The 20,400-nt window shown below is 36.5% G+C and overlaps 2 protein-coding genes across 3 annotated transcripts; both read right to left on the bottom strand.

Annotated features, from left to right (window-relative positions):
- Positions 1-1,232: 1,232 nt before the first annotated feature.
- LOC126975499 (neither inactivation nor afterpotential protein G) lies at positions 1,233-16,971 on the bottom strand. Of its 2 annotated transcripts, XM_050823424.1 has the most exons (11): positions 16,829-16,971; positions 15,340-15,542; positions 14,166-14,387; positions 12,647-12,859; positions 11,301-11,464; positions 10,530-10,690; positions 9,602-9,723; positions 8,304-8,487; positions 5,627-5,771; positions 4,190-4,330; positions 1,233-1,422 (listed from the first exon to the last, which is right to left on the bottom strand). In XM_050823424.1, the coding sequence occupies exons 1-11, from the start codon at positions 16,953-16,955 to the stop codon at positions 1,293-1,295; spliced, it is 1,812 nt and encodes a 603-aa protein (XP_050679381.1). In that variant the 5' UTR covers positions 16,956-16,971; the 3' UTR covers positions 1,233-1,292. The 2 variants fall into 2 exon arrangements, with proteins under 2 accessions (XP_050679381.1, XP_050679382.1); XM_050823425.1 differs by lacking the exon at positions 16,829-16,971 and having other exon boundaries at positions 15,340-15,571.
- Positions 16,972-18,503: 1,532 nt separating this feature from the next.
- Positions 18,504-20,157, bottom strand: LOC126975523 (probable ribosome biogenesis protein RLP24). Its single transcript, XM_050823462.1, has 3 exons — positions 19,989-20,157; positions 19,596-19,918; positions 18,504-19,411 (listed from the first exon to the last, which is right to left on the bottom strand). Exons 1-3 carry the CDS (start codon positions 20,067-20,069, stop codon positions 19,237-19,239), a joined length of 579 nt encoding a protein of 192 aa, XP_050679419.1. The 5' UTR covers positions 20,070-20,157; the 3' UTR covers positions 18,504-19,236.
- Positions 20,158-20,400: the final 243 nt, after the last annotated feature.

The raw sequence follows: 20,400 nt of genomic DNA, 5'->3' as shown, positions 1-20,400 counted from the left end.
CAACACATATTTAGACAAATTGTTAGTTAGTGTACTTCATATTCACTAAAAATCATAAAATAAAAAAAAAATAACAAAAAAACAACTGACTTTAAAAACACTATTTCAAAACAATAGATATAATATGCACTAAAAAGTATAAAAATAATTGAGTATTTTTATACAATCTAAATAATTAACCTAATTCCTGTTACGATTATTGTAATTGTTTGAGTCGGTGTCATCCAAGATAGGTTTGTAACTACATACATAGTTTTAGGTGAGATGTGCTTGAGTTGTGAGGAGGCGAAAGGCGAGAGCGGGTCGCGGCGGAAGGACACCGATTCCCAAAATGACAATAATTGTAACTAGAATTAGATTAATTATTAGATTGTATAAAAATACGCAATTATATTTATAGTTTTTAGTGCATATTATATCTATTGTTTTGAAATAGTGTTTTTGATGTCGGCTGTTTTTTGTTAAATTTTTATTTTATTTCATAAACAAGTCTCAAGCATGAGTCCATACCGATGTACTGGCGTAACTCTTTTTAACTCTAATTTATGAAAAACAGCCAATTGCTATATATTAGCCGGTTGTTCTCTCTGAGTCTCCTCTTATGACATCCATGGCTGAGTCTCCCCCGAGTACAAAATTGACTAGTATGTTTGTTCAACTTTCCAGTCTGCTTCATCTACAGGATCTACTTTATACACTCTTTTGCAAAAAAGCGGGCACCTAGATAAATAACCTGTTTCACTGGCATCTTCAGATTATTTCATAATTCTAAGTAAGCTTAAAACTTAAGGTTTTTTAGCATAAAAATATAGAGTAAAAGTAAAAATCAAGTGTGGTAAAATGACAACTTGTATTCGTCTGGGCATGCTATCGATGCTATTCTTAATTGTTGCCAGTAATATTCTCAAAAAAAAATCAAGGGACAGAAAAAATTAAAACCGCCCTTTTCTTGCAAATGAGTTTAGTTTAATGATAGTGATTTTTTGCCGGCGGCCAAACCCTTCAAACTAGAACACAGCAGTTTGAGTGGATTCAATCTTCCCACAAGACAGCGATCTCTCGTAAACAATTCAACTGCTTCTTGTAAGCTCTAAAAAGAATTTTTAATTCACATCGTGTATGGTGACTGTATTATGTGCCCCGATTACTGCATTATGGTGATAATATCTATCAGCCCATATTAATTCCATGCTCTAATGTGACAGGTTTTAAAGGTTTATAATAACTTATACGTTTATGAACAAAATTTAATTCGCACACTTAAATTAACAACAGTAAAAATAATATTTGTTTTAAGTATTATTCCTTATTAAGTCCACTGCTTTTTCCGCCATGGCAATGATAACAGAGTTGGGATATAGTGACAGAGGGGATGGCAGTACACTTGCATCCATTATACGTAAGCCAGAAACGTTTTTCACCCTGAAAATAACATAGAATTATTAAGACATTAAAAAACATAGAAAACACTACAGATCTCGGATTTAAAAATGATCCCAAAAATGTTTTCTGCACCCTAGAGAACCTCGGACACGATATTCATATTGCTGAAAACATAATTGTTTGCGGCAGCCCTCTTGGATTTCAAAAATGATCTTAAAATCGTTCTCAGCACCCTCAAGAACCTCGGATACGATACCCATAATGTAGTTATCATACTTTTGTGCGGCGGCCAACTTGGATTTGAAAAATGATCACCAAATCGTTCTCTGCACCCTCGAGAACCTCGGACACGATATCCATATTGCTGAAATTTTAATTTTGTGCGGCGGCCATCTTGGATTTGAAAAATGATCACAAAATCGTTCTCAGCACCCTCGAGAACCTCGGATACGATACCCATACTGTAGTTATCATACTTTTGAGCGGCGGCCATCTCGGATTTAAAAATGATCCCAAAATTGTTTTCTGCACCCTCGAGAACCTAGGACACGATATCCATATTGCTGAAAACATAATTGTTTGCGGCGGCCATCTTGGATTTGAAAAATGATCACCAAATCGTTCTCTACACCCTCGAGAACCTCGGACACGATATCCATATTGCTGAAATCATAATTTTGTGTGGCGGCCATCTTGGATTTGAAAAATGATCACAAAATCGTTCTCAGCACCCTCGAGAATCACGGATACGATACCCATAATGTAGTTATCATACTTTTGAGCGGCGGCCATCTTCTATTTGAAAAATGATCACTAAATCGTTCTCTGCACCCTCGAGAACCTCTGATACGATAACCATAATGTAGTTATCATAATTTTGAGCGGCGGCCATCTCGCATTTAAAAAGGATCCCAAAATTGTTTTCTGCACTCTCGAGAATCTCGGACACGATATCCATATTGCTGAAAACATAATTGTTTGCGGCAGCCCTCTTGGATTTCAAAAATGATTTCAGAATTGTTCTCTGCACCCTCGAGAACCTCGGACACGATATCCATATTGCTAAAATCATAATTTTGTAGTTATCATACTTTTGAGCGGCGGCCATCTTCTATTTGAAAAATGATCACTAAATCGTTCTCTGCACCCTCGAGAACCTCTGATACGATAACCATAATGTAGTTATCATAATTTTGAGCGGCAGCCATCTCGGATTTAAAAATGATCCCAAACTTGTTTTCTGCACCCTCGAGAACCTCGGACACGATATCCATATTGCTGAAAACATATTTGTTTGCGGCAGCCCTCTTGGATTTCAAAAATGGTCTCAGAATTGTTCTCTGCACCTTCGAGAACCTCGGACTCGATATCCATATTTATTAAATCATAATTTTGTGCGGCGGCCATCTTGGATTTGAAAAAAGATCACCAAATCGTTCTCTGCATCCTCGAGAACCGCGGGTACGATATCCATATTGCTGAATCCCCGTCATCAAAAATTATAAATTTCCTTTTTTTACCAAAGCAACATTTTGCCTCGCATCTTGAGGAATCCCCACCACTGTTATTGTGGATGTCTAAGGGCACCCGGTTCTTTACTCTCCATTAGGTAGAGTCCCCTCTAATGTAATAAACCCCTTTCTGTAGCCAATCATTGATTATCTTTTGACCATGTAGAGAGCTAAGCACTATAACATCTTCCTTAACTCAATACCGCAGTCTTATTATATTTTACAAGCTTCTAACCACGGCATCATCTGCGTTAATATCGTATTTGAACATTCTTGGCATACAATTATATTATTTCCCGCAAATAAAAAGCTAAAGATTGTTGATAAGTTCAAATATTTAGGTCACATCATTTCGAATGACTTAAGGCGCGGACTGACTAGGATTGTAAACGCTACAACCAACAGTACAATATTTGTGTTGATCATGTGGCTAAGCTGCAAATGGACATTTATTTTACAGGTTTTATTTTGTTTATTCAAAATATACATATTAAATAGAATAACTGTTCGGTCTAAGTTTTAGAAAATTACTAAAATTGCTGAAATTTCAGAGATTTTTATCTCTAAAGTTTATTTTGGGAAGCAACTTCCAAATTTTTATTGGATATTTTAAGTTATATATACATATTATATTCGTTTAAAAATTTTCTTTAAGTCCTTTATTTTGTAATGTTTTTTTTTGCGTCGGAATATTTTCATTACATTATGTTGTAATCGACTCTCTAAGAAACCAATTTGTGTGAATATGGTATGACCGCGCCTTAAGAGATGACTATGACATAGAGCGGGAGCGTAGAGCGCTGTCAGTGAGGAGTAATATGCTCGCCCGCAGGTTTGCACGAAGCACAAATAATGTTAAAGCGTTATTATTCAAAGCATTCTGCCAGTATTTTTACTCGAGCGGCTTGTGGGTGTCCTATTCGCGCGGGGCTTATAGCGTTCTACGTGTCACATATAATAATGGGTTGAGGCGGCTGTTGGGGCTACCATGGCGTTATAGTGCTTCTGGAATGTTTGTTGATGCATCAGTGGATGGCTTCCATGCCATAATGCGCTAAAAAGCGGTCTCCATGTTATAGCGTCTACGTGTAAGCAGTAACAGCATCCTAAATATGATTGCTGCCAGAGATGACTGTTCCTACCAGAAACACTGGATACAGTTAGCACTAGGTTTATAAATATATTTCACTAATAATACTAACGTAGTTCATAATAAATATTGTTACTAATATATATGGAGATCTCTGTGAATTAAACAAATAAATAAATAAAATGTACGTGAGGGGTATTATTACCTCAGGCTGCTGTCCACTACGGTCCCTCCAGAACAGGTCCCACTAGCGTGGTGGCCAGTCACTGCCGTCTCCCGGATCACACACTCCAGGTACTCGTCAGGTGGACTTCTGACAGGATAATCAGCAGACTGGCTTGATGACCTGTGAAGTCAAGAAGTAAGAAGACCTAAGACGAAGACCTAATCTTTTGACCATAAGTGAACTTAAATTGAGATTTAACCAGAAAAAGTGATGGGCTGAAGTGATGGTAGGTTGGGTCCATCCTCTATTATCAACACTTAAAACGTTTTCACTTAAACTGAATATTGCGTATATTCAATCACTTAGCCCCGATTTTAACAATGACATTTAAATTGAGCTTATTAAAACTCAGTTTACCTTGAAACTAGTTCAATTGTCAGTCTTGATCTCGATTAAAGACAAATCAATTTACCCAATACATTTTGAATGCATTCACATAGGCTGAGTCTTCATGTTATAAACAATAAAATGTATCAAATAGCTGTCAAAACTGTCATCGATAAGTATGAAAAAAAATCAAAATTCAAATTTGTCAAGATAAACCACTAAAATTCTACGGTCAGCATAATTACTTCTGCTAAAACAAGATTAAGTTTGTATTGGTGAAATGCGAATGGAACATAGTTCATAGTGTTCAATGGTGAAATTGGCCCAAATGCAAAATTTTGACTTACTTTTATAACTTTACTAATCAAACATTTCTACTGCCAGGATATGCTCCTGGTACCTCCAAGAACGTCACAAACACTCCTGACAATATCATATGTGGGATCTTGAACGCCCCTATATATTTACCACTATATATTTCTGAAGAAAAATGTCTTGACATATAGATCGATGCTGATATCATTGCTAAAATCAGATCTCTAGTGGAACCAAGCCCAATCTTAGCACATTTGTATCTTTGTAAAAATGGGTTATTTTGATGTTTCAATAACTATGTAGGTATAAATTTAGAATTGTAACACTACAGGAAGTACCATACAATTACCGATTTCGATTAGAATCAGTATGTGAGTGAGTTACGAAATCAAGGTAATTCAGGTGTCAGTAAATCTAAAAGATACTTATTGTCTTGTATTAATCTGAGGTCATCTTATTCTGAAAAGGGTAACTTTATAGTATAGTCTGGCTTATTTTGGCAAGAATACGGTATTGTCGATATGCTTCATAGAACAGGGTTCTGTAGTTTCATTAATGGTATGAATTGCTCATAAATACTAAAGTACATACTTTTTAGATAATCTATTAGTCTAAATATACATATAACAGTCTAATAAAGCACCTTTTATATAATATGTGTCTAGCATAAATAGTCGCAAGCTCGGGCCCTTGAAAGTGTGGAAATCAGTGCTGATACTACCAGGGCTGGCTGCCTATGTTTTGCTGGAGAACAACATAAAACATGGTACATACTTTTTCCTTCTCTTCTGCACAGCCAGCTGTTCCTGCCTGGAGTATCTCCACAGAGACAGGCAACGTTCCGGCCGGGGCCAGTGCAGCCTCGCTCCGATCTCTCGGAACGGCTTCGTGCTGAGCAGGCGCTCCGCACGACGAATTGCTGTTGTTGATAGTATGTTTAGAAATCATTATACATTTATTTATCAAAACAAAAATAACAAGTTCTATAAAAGTATTCATATCATGTCTAGTCATACATAGATATAATTTTCTTAAAAATATTTTTGAAGTAAAACTTCTTTAGGCGCGACTTGGGACTTAGAATTTTTTTCTGACGGAAGTAACGCTAAGCGAAGTAAAAAAGTCAATTGAATTTTTTTTTAAGCCGTTATAATTTTATGGTTTAAAAAAAACATTTCAATATGCTTAGTTATATTTTTTGAAAATCTTCAAGTGTATAATTTGCTTATTTATTACCTATTACCTTTGTAATAAATAATACATAAGTTATCAGAATTGTTCTGACATTTGCGACATTCGTTAATTTGTTTTTGGTTTCTTTGTCCATTATTAGGATAGGCAAACGGTTGGAGGCCATACAGCCATATTCGTTAATATTCAATAACAAGGTCATATTAATATGTGCTATTTATTCTATGAGTGAATAATTTAAAATGTGCGAATGGTATTAATGAATTATAAAAAGAATATAAAATGAAAATAAAAATCAGTCAAATAAAATGGCGGAATCCCAGGAACATTTTACTCTTTCATCAATAAATAAGCATAAAAGAGAAAATCAAGACCCTGATAATGACCTCACCTGTAAAAAGTTTAAGTGTTTATTTTCTGAAGAATATTAATATCAAAATATAACATTATATCATTCTTTGTAAAATATATAAAATCTCACTTGATTAGATAATATTATTTATTATAAAGGCATTCTTTTATTTTAGGTCGAGAAAATGCCAACTTTGCTAAACTAATGAAGTTATATCGTTAACGTTTCCGAGAAAAAAAAATAGCAAAAAATCTAAGAAACTCCTCAGATACAAATACGCGAGTGCTTATTTGGTCACATACAGGCTTTATTTAATGTAATATATTAATTATTCCTAAAGTTAATTATTATTAAGTTTTACTTCGCGCGTAAAGATTACACACACACACTTTTTTTTAGAAAGCTTATCGTTGTACATTTGATTTACATTTTTTTTCAATTCGTTCACATTTAACTAGCTTAACATCACATATTATGTATATGACAAGTCGCTCGCTTCGACTTTGCTCTAAATCGCGCCATTTTCTACTTCAGCAGCAATATATTGTCAACCTATGTATATTAGCAACGATGTTTACCTTATTAACAAATAGTTAATTATTAAGTTGCAATTGTCGTAGATATATTTTTTTAATCACACTAGTCACTGTTAACATAGCTGTGTATATGTAAAATATTTTTAAAATAGGTAGTTTTTGGAGTTGGATTTAGTATCGTGTCGCAGAAGTTGACATGTAAATGATATTAAAGCTGGTAGATATTGGATTTCTGATCATAGCACTACCATTCTTATTTCAAAGTACTTAATGCATGTTTTTTGAGAAATTCTTAAATTTCTAAGCTCAAATTAGATAAAAAGCGAATATGGAATGGACAGATGACTGAACGATCAACGAAAACAACTGTCTTATAATAAAAACTTATATTTCGGTTCAAGTGAATATAATCGTGAAAAATTTACGTGTTTCATAGTTAAATATCGATCACTCTTCTTTTAATCTCACTCTCAAGAATTGACTCCAGGATGCCATTATCGACATATTATTGTGTGTATGTTTTTATATCAACCTAGAAATGTGCTTTGAATAATGTTGGTAGTAATAATAATACTTAGTTATTGTGGGAGTGTATAAGACGCCACTAGAAGAACTTAGGATGTAAAAGCGAGCAAAGCGAGCTTCAGACATGAGTCATACCACGAATCGGACAGGTTAGGTGGAAGGCTCATCATCCGCTTCGTGGCTTTTTTTTAAACATGAGCTTCTACTTGGCCTTTTAAGCACCTTTTATGTTTTGAGGTTAGGTTACTTTAATTTGATTTTTCAAGAGAATGGTGCGTTACCTTTTCATGGGAGTGGTGCTAGGGGAGAGAGGACATCTGACGGACGTCTGCAAGGTAAGGTCTTTTCGCAGTTCATATACTCTGTGGCTGCATGTGACACTGATGACAGTGTGTGAACATGACAGTGACAGTGACGCAGCAATGGACTTGTAGAGGGCTATTTTTGTAACTGGCCAAACACTTAAATTATGTTGCATAAACACGCATATTGCTACAACTGCCTGAGATGAACGCTGCACCTTGTTCTTCTACCAGTGGAAGGCTCCTTTGCACAGGATGCCGGCTAGATTATGGGTACCACAACGGCGCCTATGTCTGCCGTGAAGCAGTAATGTGGATGCATTATTGTGTTGCGATCGGAAGGGCGCTTTAGCTAGTGAAATTACTGGACAAATGAGACTTAAAGTCTTCGAGCGCAATTATTGTAGTGCCGCTCAGAAATCTTGGGTTTTTCAAGAATCCTGAGCGACACTGTATTGTAATGGGCAGGGCATATCAATTACCATGAGTTGAACGTCCTGCTCGTCTCGTCCCTTATTTTCATAAAAAAACGACTATGGATTAACCTTTTATGATACACTGCACATCCCATCCCTGGTGTAAGTAGTTAGGGTTGACAGCCACAGGAACTGTAGTGCTGACATCATTGACGGTCACGCTGCCTCTACTCCTCGGCTGTACACATGTCGCCAGGAACACAAACCCCTCTTTGTGGGAGTCGTTGTGGAATGGAAAAATGTCGCGAAACACCTGCACATAAGATATATATAACCTACTAAACAAGACATTGCTTTGATCGCTTTTGCACTACGTCCGATCAGAGTTCGATCTGTATCCGTGAAAAGTTCAAAGCTTCAGTAGTTGTTTCAATTTCACCACCCTATTCTTGTTTAAATTATCGTATATAGAGACTCAACTTAGTCTCGTGTCAGATTTTGGCGAGACAACACGTCCTGAGGATGCCTAGTGTAGAGGCGAAACACGTGTCGAATTGTTTTAAAGACAAATATTGGCGGAATTAACACTAAAGAAAACTTAAATCATTTGTATAATTATGGATTTCCGCAAAGTAACGCCTCCATTAATAAATTTTCACCCTATTCTTGTTTAAATTATCAGTTAAGAAATGACCAGTACGTCTCTTATAGGCTCCAAGTCTTAAGTCATCTTTTAAAATACGCGACATGGTTCTAGGTGCTATGTTCATCTCCCAAGATAAAATCTTTTGCTTTCGGACAGGATTTCATGAAACCCTTTCACTAACTGCTTTGACAACCTTTTTCGTACAAACACTACGTGAACGGCCAGATCTTTTTCTGTCACAAACAGAGGAGGTCTCTAGGAGGATTGTACCTATTAATAGCCGGATACACACACGTATACCTACTTTGTGTGCTGCAATCACAGCGATTCGGTTCTCTTTATCACCCCACTCCATTTTAATATCGCAAAATATTGTACTATGTATTGGCGCCAAAATGAGAAAACTCAATGAACAGTCATATAATCACATAAACCCTAAAAATAAAGTGATCTCAGCCACCAGTACGTCCGTGTTATATTAGACTTATTAAAACTATTATTATTTTTACGTATATATACGGTAACCCCTGCAAAAATGTCGACAAAAAATGACTGTAAAAAAAACTGTTAACCTCTATTTTAAGCAATGCACTAACACAAAATGATATACAAATCGCGAGTGTAAGACGTTGCTTGTCACGCACACCAAACTAATAAACTTGGCCTGTTTTCATTGGTTGTCTAGCATCAAGAAGCTCTGTCATCTCATCTTAGAAAATTTATACGCCTATATATTGTCTAAGATGAGAACATAACACGTTATATTACAAATACTGAGAACCTGGGGCCTGTAGTTCGAGAGTTCTCTTAGCAGCCGCTCACTGGTGGACCCCATGGAGAACAGCATCAGAGCTGATGTGTTCTTGTACTCTACACCAGCCACAGGAGGAAACGAGAGCAACCCTGAAAACATTCATTCTGAAATAAACTTTTTTATAAGGAAATCTGACAAGACAAGGAAGATGTTCACGTGATGATGATACGCACTGCCCATTAGTAAAAGACTTACCATTTACCTTCCATCCCGAGCGATCAACTGGGAGTCAAAGGTAAATTAGATTCGACGATGCAGGGCGTCATAAATAGAGCACGGCTATACTTTAAGCCGGCCCATATTCTAACGCTCTATGTATGGAGTATTGTTGTCTGGTCTGGCGCATCCCAGTATCAGCTCGAACCATTTGACCACGTGCAAGCAGAGATGCTCGTATTGTCAGAGATCCAGTGCTCTGTGAAAGGCTAGATCACTTGGCGTTGCGAAGAGACGTCGCTTCGTTGTGTGTCTTCAACCGCTTTCCTCACGGGGAGCTCTTGGGAACATCAAGAGCTGTTTAAATTGATTCCTGCAGCCGAATTCCACCTTCGCACGACACGCCACACGTTAGGATATCATCCCCACCATCTTGATATATGGCATTCTTCTACAGTGCGGTTTTCAAGGAATATTCTTCCACGTACAACCAATCTGTGGAATGAACTTCCTTGTGCGGTGTTTCCGGGACTATACGACGTGGGTACCTTCAAAAAAAGCGCGAATACCTATATAAAAGGCCAGGAACGCTGTGGGTCTTCTGGTGTTGCAAGAGAATGTGGGCGGTGGTGATCACTAAACTCCAGGTGACCCGTACGCTTGCTTGTACTCCTCGTCTATAAAAAATATTCTAGTTTCATGGATGAACTAAAAGAAAAAAGTTGAAACTGCCAGTTACCTTGACCATTCCAGAAGTAATCCCAAGCAGTCGTGAGAGTGAACACCTTGGAGAGCGTGATGCTGAGCGGCTTCTTGATACTCACGTAGAGCGGTACGTTCATGTGATCGTGGAAGTTCCTGCCCACGTGAGGGTTCTCTGATATCGGGGCTATCTTGAGCCTGGAACAGATGTAAAAAGTATGGAGTTGTACAATCCTATAATACTACCTACTAAGCTAGAGGTCCCGGGTTCGAATCCCGGTAGGTGCAAGCATTTATATGATGAATATGGATGTTTGTTTCCGAGTCATGGATGTTTATATGTATTCATAAATACATATAAACATACATATATGTTTATATGTATTTATGTATGTTTAAGTAAGTATATTGTATTAAATATATCGTTGTCTTGCAACCCATAACACAGGCTATATATATGCCTAATTTGGGGCAAGATAATTTGTGTAAAAAGTGTATCTATATTATTATTATAACATAATTAAATTTGACTATTTCACCGAGATAGTTTTCGTGCCTCATATGCAAAATGTAATAGGACACGAATTATTTTCATAGTTTCTTTTTTTTATGGAATAGGAGGACAAACTAGCGTACGGGTCACCTGTTGTTAAGTGATCACCACCGCCTACAATCTCTTGCAAAACCAGAGGAATCACAGGAGCGCTGCCGGCCTTTAAGGAAGGTGTTTCATAGTTAATTCATCAACTTTCTATTCATAATACTAGATTTACCTTCTTTAAACTACCTTAACAAATCTGTCATATACCTTCGCAATAAATCTTTGGGTCCAATCCCGGAGAGCATCAGTATTTGTGGAGTCTTAATGGCTCCAGCACTTAATATGATTTCCTTGTCAGCAAATATGTTATTGAGATACTTATGGTCCTCCAGGATATAAACCGACTCTGCGACTTTTTTTTCAAACCTCGCCTGGGGAAAAAAAATTCACTTCCCTTCACTAACATATTATGTTTAGGTACATATGGTTTACACTATAAAACGTTATGTTTACATACATATTACTCAAGTTGTTAATCCCATGCCCATTTCTTAAATAATAACCTTTTAATGGCCTCGTTTATTTATTACATTATTGTAAACAGGAACTGAATCAGAACTGTACATCTCCTGTACTTTATACCTGCATCGTGTCAAGAAGTCAAGTGGCTGGTTTCATGTAGGTACTTTGGTTTTTTATATGATAATAAGGGACGAGACGAGCAGGACGTTCAGCTGATGGTAATTGATACGCCATGCCCATTACAATGCAGTGCCGCTCAGGATTCTCAAAAAACCCAAAAATTCTGAGCGGCACTACAATTGCGCTCGTCATCTTGAGACATAAGATGTTAAGCCTCATTTGCCCAGTAATTTCACTAGCTACGGCGCCCTTCAGACCGACATGACAGTAATGCTAACACATTACTGCTTCACGGCAGAAATAGGCGCATGTTTAGATGTCACTAATTACTAAAAGATATCTTGTCTTACAAAAGCTATCTGTTGAATTCTCGTATAAGTAGTATAGAAATGGATGTTGTTGCTGTGCCCTCCAATAATATCATATGTTCCGTTTTATATTAATTGTACACAACATTATTCTTGTTGGACGCAACTTTAACTATTGCCTTCAGGAAAGGTCAAGTTCTGTCAAATTAAAGATCAAGGGAACATTATGGCATGTCAATAACGTACAGGCTTTGAAAATTATTCTTATTTTTATGAATGATAAAATCGATACTTAATTGTCATAATATCTACGTCCACTGAAGGACCTTTTTTTGACTTGACTTGACTTGACAAATGATTTAAGTTGTCTAGTGTTAATTCCGCCAATATTTGTTTTTAAAACAATTCGACACGACAAACAAACACGAGATTTGTGCCAGATTTTGGCGAAACAACACGTCCTGAGGATGCCTCGTGTAGAGGTAAAACACGTGTCGAATTGTTTTAAAAACAAATATTGGCGGAATTAACACTAAAGAAAACTTAAATCATTTGTATAATTATGGATATCCGCAAAGTAACGCCTAATTCAATAAATTTTCTTGACTTGACTTGACTTGACCTATAGGGAGTCAAATTGCACTCAATATTAAAACAACTCACGGATATGGCTTGTGTCTTCAACATAACATGTAGATTAGGTCTGTTTAAAGCTGGTTTGAGATACGCATCGAATGCCTGATGTCTTCTCCCATCTCTGATGGTGGCGGTGGCCTTTCTGAACACCGTGTGTCGGTCTGCGAGGCGAGCGGATGCTCTTTTGAACACTTGCATCAACTCGTTATCGGAATCTATTTGCTTGAGATGCATTGGTGTCTGAAACATACGTGAAATATTTCTACTTGACAACTCAATGCAAAATTAGTTCTTAAAAGTAACAAGAGAGAGCGGTAGGTATATAAATTCGCCATTTTTTTTATTTGCTGATATAGCATATTCTTACAGAAACTTATATGTACTGTTTACGACTTATCAATCAAAAGGGGACAATAGATTCGCTTTCCTTTTTTATCTTGCTGCATCTCAGTTAGTGATGTTCTTCTCTCTCTCTTGCACGATTTTTTTGTTTATAGGCTAGTATATTGTACACAGTGTCAAAAGTTCAACTGTAGCTTATTAATTAGCTATTGCGGTTTATGTCAGTTTATGAGCCCGCTCACATACTAACGGTGGGAGGGTATACACAGGAGTACCTTCATCTAATATATTTTATAGGTAGGTTTTATTGCTTTTCAAAATTAGGTTGTTTATTTGACGATCGAAGAAAATTACCAATTTATTAAAATAAATGGTTTCAAATTCCTCTATTATGAAATTAGGGAGTTCCGGTTAATACCACAGCAGCACATTTTGCTACCGCCAGGTAAGCATAACATTTTGGACGTTATTTTGACGAAATTCTTAACTATCCAAATGTTATGAGTTTGTTTGATAGTTGAGAAACGAGATTCAACTGCTCAAGTCTCGTTTCAGAATTCAGCGAGTCAACAACTCCCCAAGATGCCTCGTGTACAGGCGAAACACGTGTCGAATTTGAAAGACAATATAACTTAGCGGAATTAGCTCTCAAGAAAAACTCGTAACATTTGGACAATTGTATTTTGTTTCAGTCACAGATCACTAAAGCCAGGTAACATCAGTGGGTTGCTGAGATAAGTCTCAGCAGCCCACAGCGGCTTTGCGATAAGTCCTATCTTGGAGATGGCATACGAATCATTTATGATTGAGCCGCTCAGAATCTCGTAACGTTATATCATTGAAGTGGGCAGCCAGCGACTACCAACATGTGCCTCCAACAAGCTCATCATCGTATCAGCCTGAAGATGACCACTGCTCGACAAAGGTGTCCCCCAAAGATCTCCACGACGATCGACGTCTTGCGCTACCCCCTCATCCGATCTTGAACGGATCATCGGTTCATCTTGTAGGGAGCCTACCAACACTGCGTCACATAAATTATCTAGCTGTAGTCTACCGGTACGTGGTCGCTATTCGAGGAGTTTTCTGTCCCACCGGTCATCTGTCCGTCGAACTATGTGCCCTGCCCACTGCCACTCTAGTTTCGCAATCAACAAGCTCGTCATTCTCATCATAAAAAAAATTAAATGTGTAATAAACAAACTTGGCTTTCATCACATAGCCCCGTTGCTAAGCATGGGGAATCGAATTCACTTTCCATTGTACCAAATGCTTTGTTAAAGTAAGGTTTCAAGTCTTTAAGTGTCCATCCATCGAACCCAAGCTGAGCCCATCTGCTGTAGTCCTCAGATAAACCAAATCCGTGAAGCAGGAAGTTGATCTGACCAGAACCACCGAGACCTTTGCCTCGTGGGATAATTGGCGTCTGAAATAATAAATAGAAAAATATTACTGAAAAAACGGCATTTACTCTTCATTATTAGGACCTCAAAAATACATATATCCAAAGTGCACCGTACGCAGCGTACTTTATATATCTACGTGCTTATAACATTATATTATTTAAAGCGAAGTGAACATAACCGAGATCGATATGAGCGATTGTATAAAATAGAGTATTTCCTGTCCATTTATACCTTCAATAGGAAAAATTATGTTTGAATACAATTTTATTATTAATATATTTTGGTTACTTATATCTAACAATTAGCATGGGTAGTTCTTTGGGTGAACTCTTTCATAGAATAGTCTTAGCTCAGTAACAAGCCTCCTTCAACATCATCCTTTCTTACAAAGTGTTGTATACCTACTCAACTCATCACTATTTTAGGGTGCGAAGTATCACTTATGTTTTTATAATAGATTGACAAGGCCTAGGTATACACACGATTTTTGGAAGATGGTTGATACTGGAGTGCACCAGACCAAAGATGAGAACAATAAATACTCCTACACCTTAGTGTAGGTTAAGCCACATAATATGTGCCAGTGCGCTAGAAAGATGGCTTGAAGTAGTGTCTTGCTCTATGAATTACACCGCTTCCTTCGAAGCCAAGTTGCCTCGGGATTGGCAGTGGCACGAGATTTCGAGATAGAGTAAGTATTCTAGTACTTCTTTCATATGAATCTTTGCTTCTTCGACAAACCCGTCTAAGACTGACGTTGAGATGCAGCCTTTCTTTGATAAAACAGAGTACATCCCACGCATGATTTACCTTTTATGATAGGAAGTGAGAAAATAGAAGAGATTCGCCCTGCTGACTATTGCCAGGGAACAGGCAAACCTTATTTATAAATATTCTAATACGACAGTAGTACAATGTAAGTTTACTAAGCCATAGTTGCATAATCAACTGTTACCTACGCAGTAAACATACCTGAGCGAACATCCCAAATGACGAGTACTTCTGCGGCCTGGCGTGCACAGACCAGTCGTTAGGTCCCTGCTGCGCCGCCGTGGACGTGAGCGGGACCCTGGTGAAGTAGCCCATGTGACCACCGGCTTCCAGCAGCAGCACCTTCACAGTGGGGTCCTCGCTGAGTCGCGCCGCTAGTACACACCCTGCCGTTCCTGCTCCTACTGTTATGTACATGTAACTGTTGACTGTATTATTGGATGCAGCATGATTCATATATTGGATGCAGTACCTTACAAACTAATTTGTTATATATATTACAGCCATTATAAAATACTCTATTTGATTGAAAATAATGGCCGATGAGTTTCTTGGATGTTCTTCTCACGAGCTTTACTTTTTCCTTTTTCTACCATAAGTATATTCTGTAATTACAAAGAAATATTTACAATGTCGATTCAAAAGCGCTGAGTTTAAGCTTAATTGAAAATAAAAAATATTTGAATTTGCCTTTAAAATCTCACAACAAAGAGCCATAATGTTCGTCAGAACGCATCAGAGCCCAACTACCTCCAGATAGATGCTAGATGCCACATGGCCTTCAGGCACACAACTGACTATTGAGGATTCAAGCTCCATCGCTCTGTTAAGAAATCTACGTTAGCAAAATTACAAAACACCAAATCACAGGACACCAAACATGTGGATTACCCATATGATATTCTTATTATGGAAATAGGTGTTGTTTAAATATGGGCAAGCAATTTTTAGAAGTTGATTTAGCTTTGCGTTCCAGATGGCCACGGTACTGGTAAATTTGAGGCACAAAGTCTCGTAGACGAATATTTTTGGATATCATCTCCATGGATTTGGATAGCAGAAAGATAATATCAAGAGGCGTATTGTAGTTTTGCTCAATTGAACTTATAAACTATTTTAGCCAACTGACGTCAACGATACGACCTCGGACGTTCCCTAGGGGTACCGAAATACAGATGTAGGTAAACAGTGGCGTTTCAGGGCACACTTTCGCAGTACGGCAGAAGAAATAGCATTCTGAAGGTAATAACCGAAAAATCGCACTTTATTATTTGATGTATTTAGATCGATATTTTACACACCTTTTTTTACCATACCACTATTGGTATACCAGCATATATTAGATACCATTTACCTGCCAAAGCCACTTTAGCCCAAACTCCATAATGGTCCATCGTTCTAACCTGTGTTAGGAGCATGCGCTGACAAACTTTCAGCTTTTATAAAATAACCTAGGTCTGGGGTTCACGGGCTCTTGCTCTACTAGGTACCGGAACCAATCGACTTATGAGAGACCATAATTCAAAAGTAATCCTCGTTAATCTTGCGAATGACGTATTTACAGAATACCTACCTAGGTATACGAAATTGTACTAAAACTCTACACTGTCGTCAGCATTTAATCTATAAATAAATAACCTACTTTTATCAATTTTGAAACTAATCAACGTATTAATAAAAAAATACGTACCGATGATATAGTCATACCGTTTGTCTGGCTTCTTTATAATACTTGTGTGAACGTTGACATACTTCTGATAGGCCATGTATGAAATACACGCAACTAGAACAGCCAGGGTGTACGAAAACCATGACATTTTGCGTAAAACGTAGGCAGCGTTCGCTTGAAACTGACTGCATGGCTCTTAATCTGGGTCGTGCCTCCAGCTAATTGAATTAGACAGTCAGAGATAAATAACATGCACATTAAATCTTTACTATTTAATTTACGACGTTCTTTTAACTGGTTATTGTTTAAAGATTTTTTTTACATCTCGGATCCTACCTAACTTGTACCTACTGTGCACCATTCAGACGGGTATGGTGCGGCTTGCATAACACAAAACAAGCGTCTATTTGATTGATTTTCAAAGAAAGTCAAAAACTACATAGCAATAGTTCGACTATGAATATAATATTTTATTATTTCCCATAATTATGTAAAATTTCCAACCTCCACATAGAAATTTCGATACCTATATCTATAAGTATAGGTCTACGTATTTAAAAACTTATTTACTTACGGGATAATTTAACTAGGTACCTATATTATCTCTAGAGATTCTAGAGATACAGTAACCAACATGTTTTGCTTGTAGAAGGTATTCTACAAGCTCGAGGTGAACGTGAAACTTCGTATTTTAGCAAAGTACCTTGACAGTAAATTTGCCTTCTGTATTGCCATACCGATGATGTATTTACCACCAAGGTTGAAATTTCTCAATACTTCCAAGCAATCATACCTACAAACATTTAATGTTTCTGTGTTACCTACTTTAAATATATTAATAAAATGTTATCAACACCTGCATGAAAACTTAAGAGGATTAGTTTTGAAACTGAAATCAATACATTATTTATAATGATGCAACATTACTGAGATTGAAAACACCAAGTCACTAGCTAGTGTAGGTATATAATATGGTTAAAACCTGTGTTAATATGTATCTATTTAAATATTGATATTAGTTTTATTTACAATTTGTTTGTTTCTAGTTACTTAGGTACGTTGCAAAAGTTAGATATGCAAAATTTTATAAGCATCTTAAATATTGAAATAAAAAAATATTAGCCACCAAATAAAAAAAAATAATAAAGAAGCTAGGAATTTGTCTTTTCAGTCACTTTATTATTAGCAGAAAGATAAGGTGGAGATCAGGTTTGACGAGTTAGGGGTCATGGCTCTAGCTTCCACCATTCATCCAGTAGTTATCATGAGTCTTTTAACAATTTAGAGAGAATGGTATGGTGAGGTGATATGCTGCCAACTACAACATGTTGCTTATACCGTAAGTCCAGATCAACTTTGTTATTGCTTAATTAACTTGAAGCTTAATGGATAAATATTATACCATTTTTTTCATGAAAGGAACTATATTATAATGTTACAACTACTAGTTTTTGATAAGTTATATTCCAGCACCCGTGAATATCTGCAATTCAAGAAGTGTTTACAATATTTTGGTGTTTCAGGCTTATTAGCTGAAGGACCCTAAGTCAATTCTGTTTGGAGTACTGTTTCTGGCAGCATTTCCAAAATTGCTGTGTGAAGTGAAAAACTTCTTTCATAATATACTGTGTGTATCAACACATTCATGGTAGGAACATACATTTCTGTTGGTTGAATTAAACTTTCTGTTACTTAAACAGTATACTTTATTCACATTTTTTATAATTACAAAAAGTATTCAAGAAAAACAAAAACTGTAGCCCTGTATAATACCAATTTACAGATGACATTATAAGCTTAGCAAAGTTTAAAGATGTGAAGTAATAAGTCTAAAATAACAACACAAAAATTATCACATTCTCTAACCAATACACTAAATATCTTATGAGTTATATAGATATAACCATGTGGGTTCATATCCGATATTATTCTTCAATTTTAGCACAAATTAAATATGTTAATTATGAATTGTAAGATCTTAAAAATTATTTAGCATTTAAATGACAAATATAATTTTGTATCCGTCACAAAACAAAACATGTAAATAGCACAATACAATGGTTTCTTGAAACAGTGTAAATATACTTAGCTAGACTGAACTTTTTTGTGGAAGTTATTCAATTAATGATTAAAATTCATGTAATAAAGTGAGATACCACAGCACAAATAGTTGTTGTTTGTTCACATATTCACTGACTGGAAATAAAATTTATTATTAATAATAATTGTGTCTTGCTATGTACAATAATTTGTTTATCTGTTTCAGTTTAAAAAGTATCAAAGCTTATAAAATTACTCAGTTAGCGAGACTTGGCATGTACTCTCAAGGTAGCAAGTGCAGATGTGGTATTTATTGGTCAGAATTTTATATTCCCAAGAAGCTAAATGGGAAAGGCATTGCCCCTTAGATGAATCAAGTTGCATCACATCTACAAATCAACCTCCCCTCCATCCTCTATCATTTCTGCAGTGGCCGGAACCATAACAGGTGCTTCAATAATTTGCTTTCTTCCCTTAGAATCAACTACTTCTATTGTTTCTGGTTCTACTTCCATTTCAGTGGCCTCTAATGCTTGTCTCTGCTTCAGACCGGCTGCTGGTGATCTATAATAAAAATATAATGATATCACTTATGCATAAACAAATTTAACAGCTAAATTAAGTGTAACAACTATTTATACACAATATGATAAATGTTTAATGCAATGACAATAATATGCTCTGAAGTGTGAATAGTGGACACAAAGTAAGTGTAGATAATAATCTAATAAAGTAATATAGTTAGTACCTTATAAGTGATATATCTCTCTGTACTTCTCTAACATCCCTCTGCCATTCCACTTCACGTCCCTTCCTTAGCCTTTGCATTATATAATTATTCGCACGTCTCTGCCGAATCTCTTCCACTTTCTTCATCGCTTCAATAGTTTTAGTCCATAATTCTCTGTTGTATTTTACAGGTGCGTGACGGCGTTTCTCGAATTCAAACGATGGATCAATAGCCAATTCCTTGCCTGCTGTCTTACGATACGCTTTGGTCCATTTGGTTTTACGTGGATTCTTCTTCTTTTTGAATGCAGCATGACATTTTGATCTGCAGAATCTGAAAATCTAACCAAACAGAATTAAACAATATTAACATAGCTATACCAAAATATTTTAACAGAAGAATTTTCGTTACCTTGCAGTCATTTCTCACGAATTGGATACCATGACCAGGATATATCCTGGAAGAACAGAAATAACAAGTTTCGATACGCATTTTGCGTACCTACACGTGTTTTGCTGTTAAAAAATAAAATTACGGTTTACACGCAGTGTTGAGTGTAGACAAAGACATTTGTCAACTGTCAATTGATATTGACAATTGACATCAGACGTACCACGGACGTACCAATTTCACATTTGACAACGTTGACAGCTAGGTACTAAGAGTTGACGGCGACGACCATCAACCTCAACGACAGTCATGTTCATAATGTCAGAAGAAGTAACACAATAGCCTGTCAAGTTCAAAGAATAAAAAGACCCCAAAAAGTAATGCCGTGCTCCCTCAGGAACATTAAAAATTATACTCGAAAATTCATTTTGAT

This window comes from Leptidea sinapis, chromosome 36 (assembly GCF_905404315.1).
Source record: "Leptidea sinapis chromosome 36, ilLepSina1.1, whole genome shotgun sequence".
Classification (NCBI taxonomy): Eukaryota; Metazoa; Arthropoda; class Insecta; order Lepidoptera; family Pieridae; genus Leptidea; species Leptidea sinapis.
This window is presented reverse-complemented; position numbering and strand designations above follow the sequence as displayed.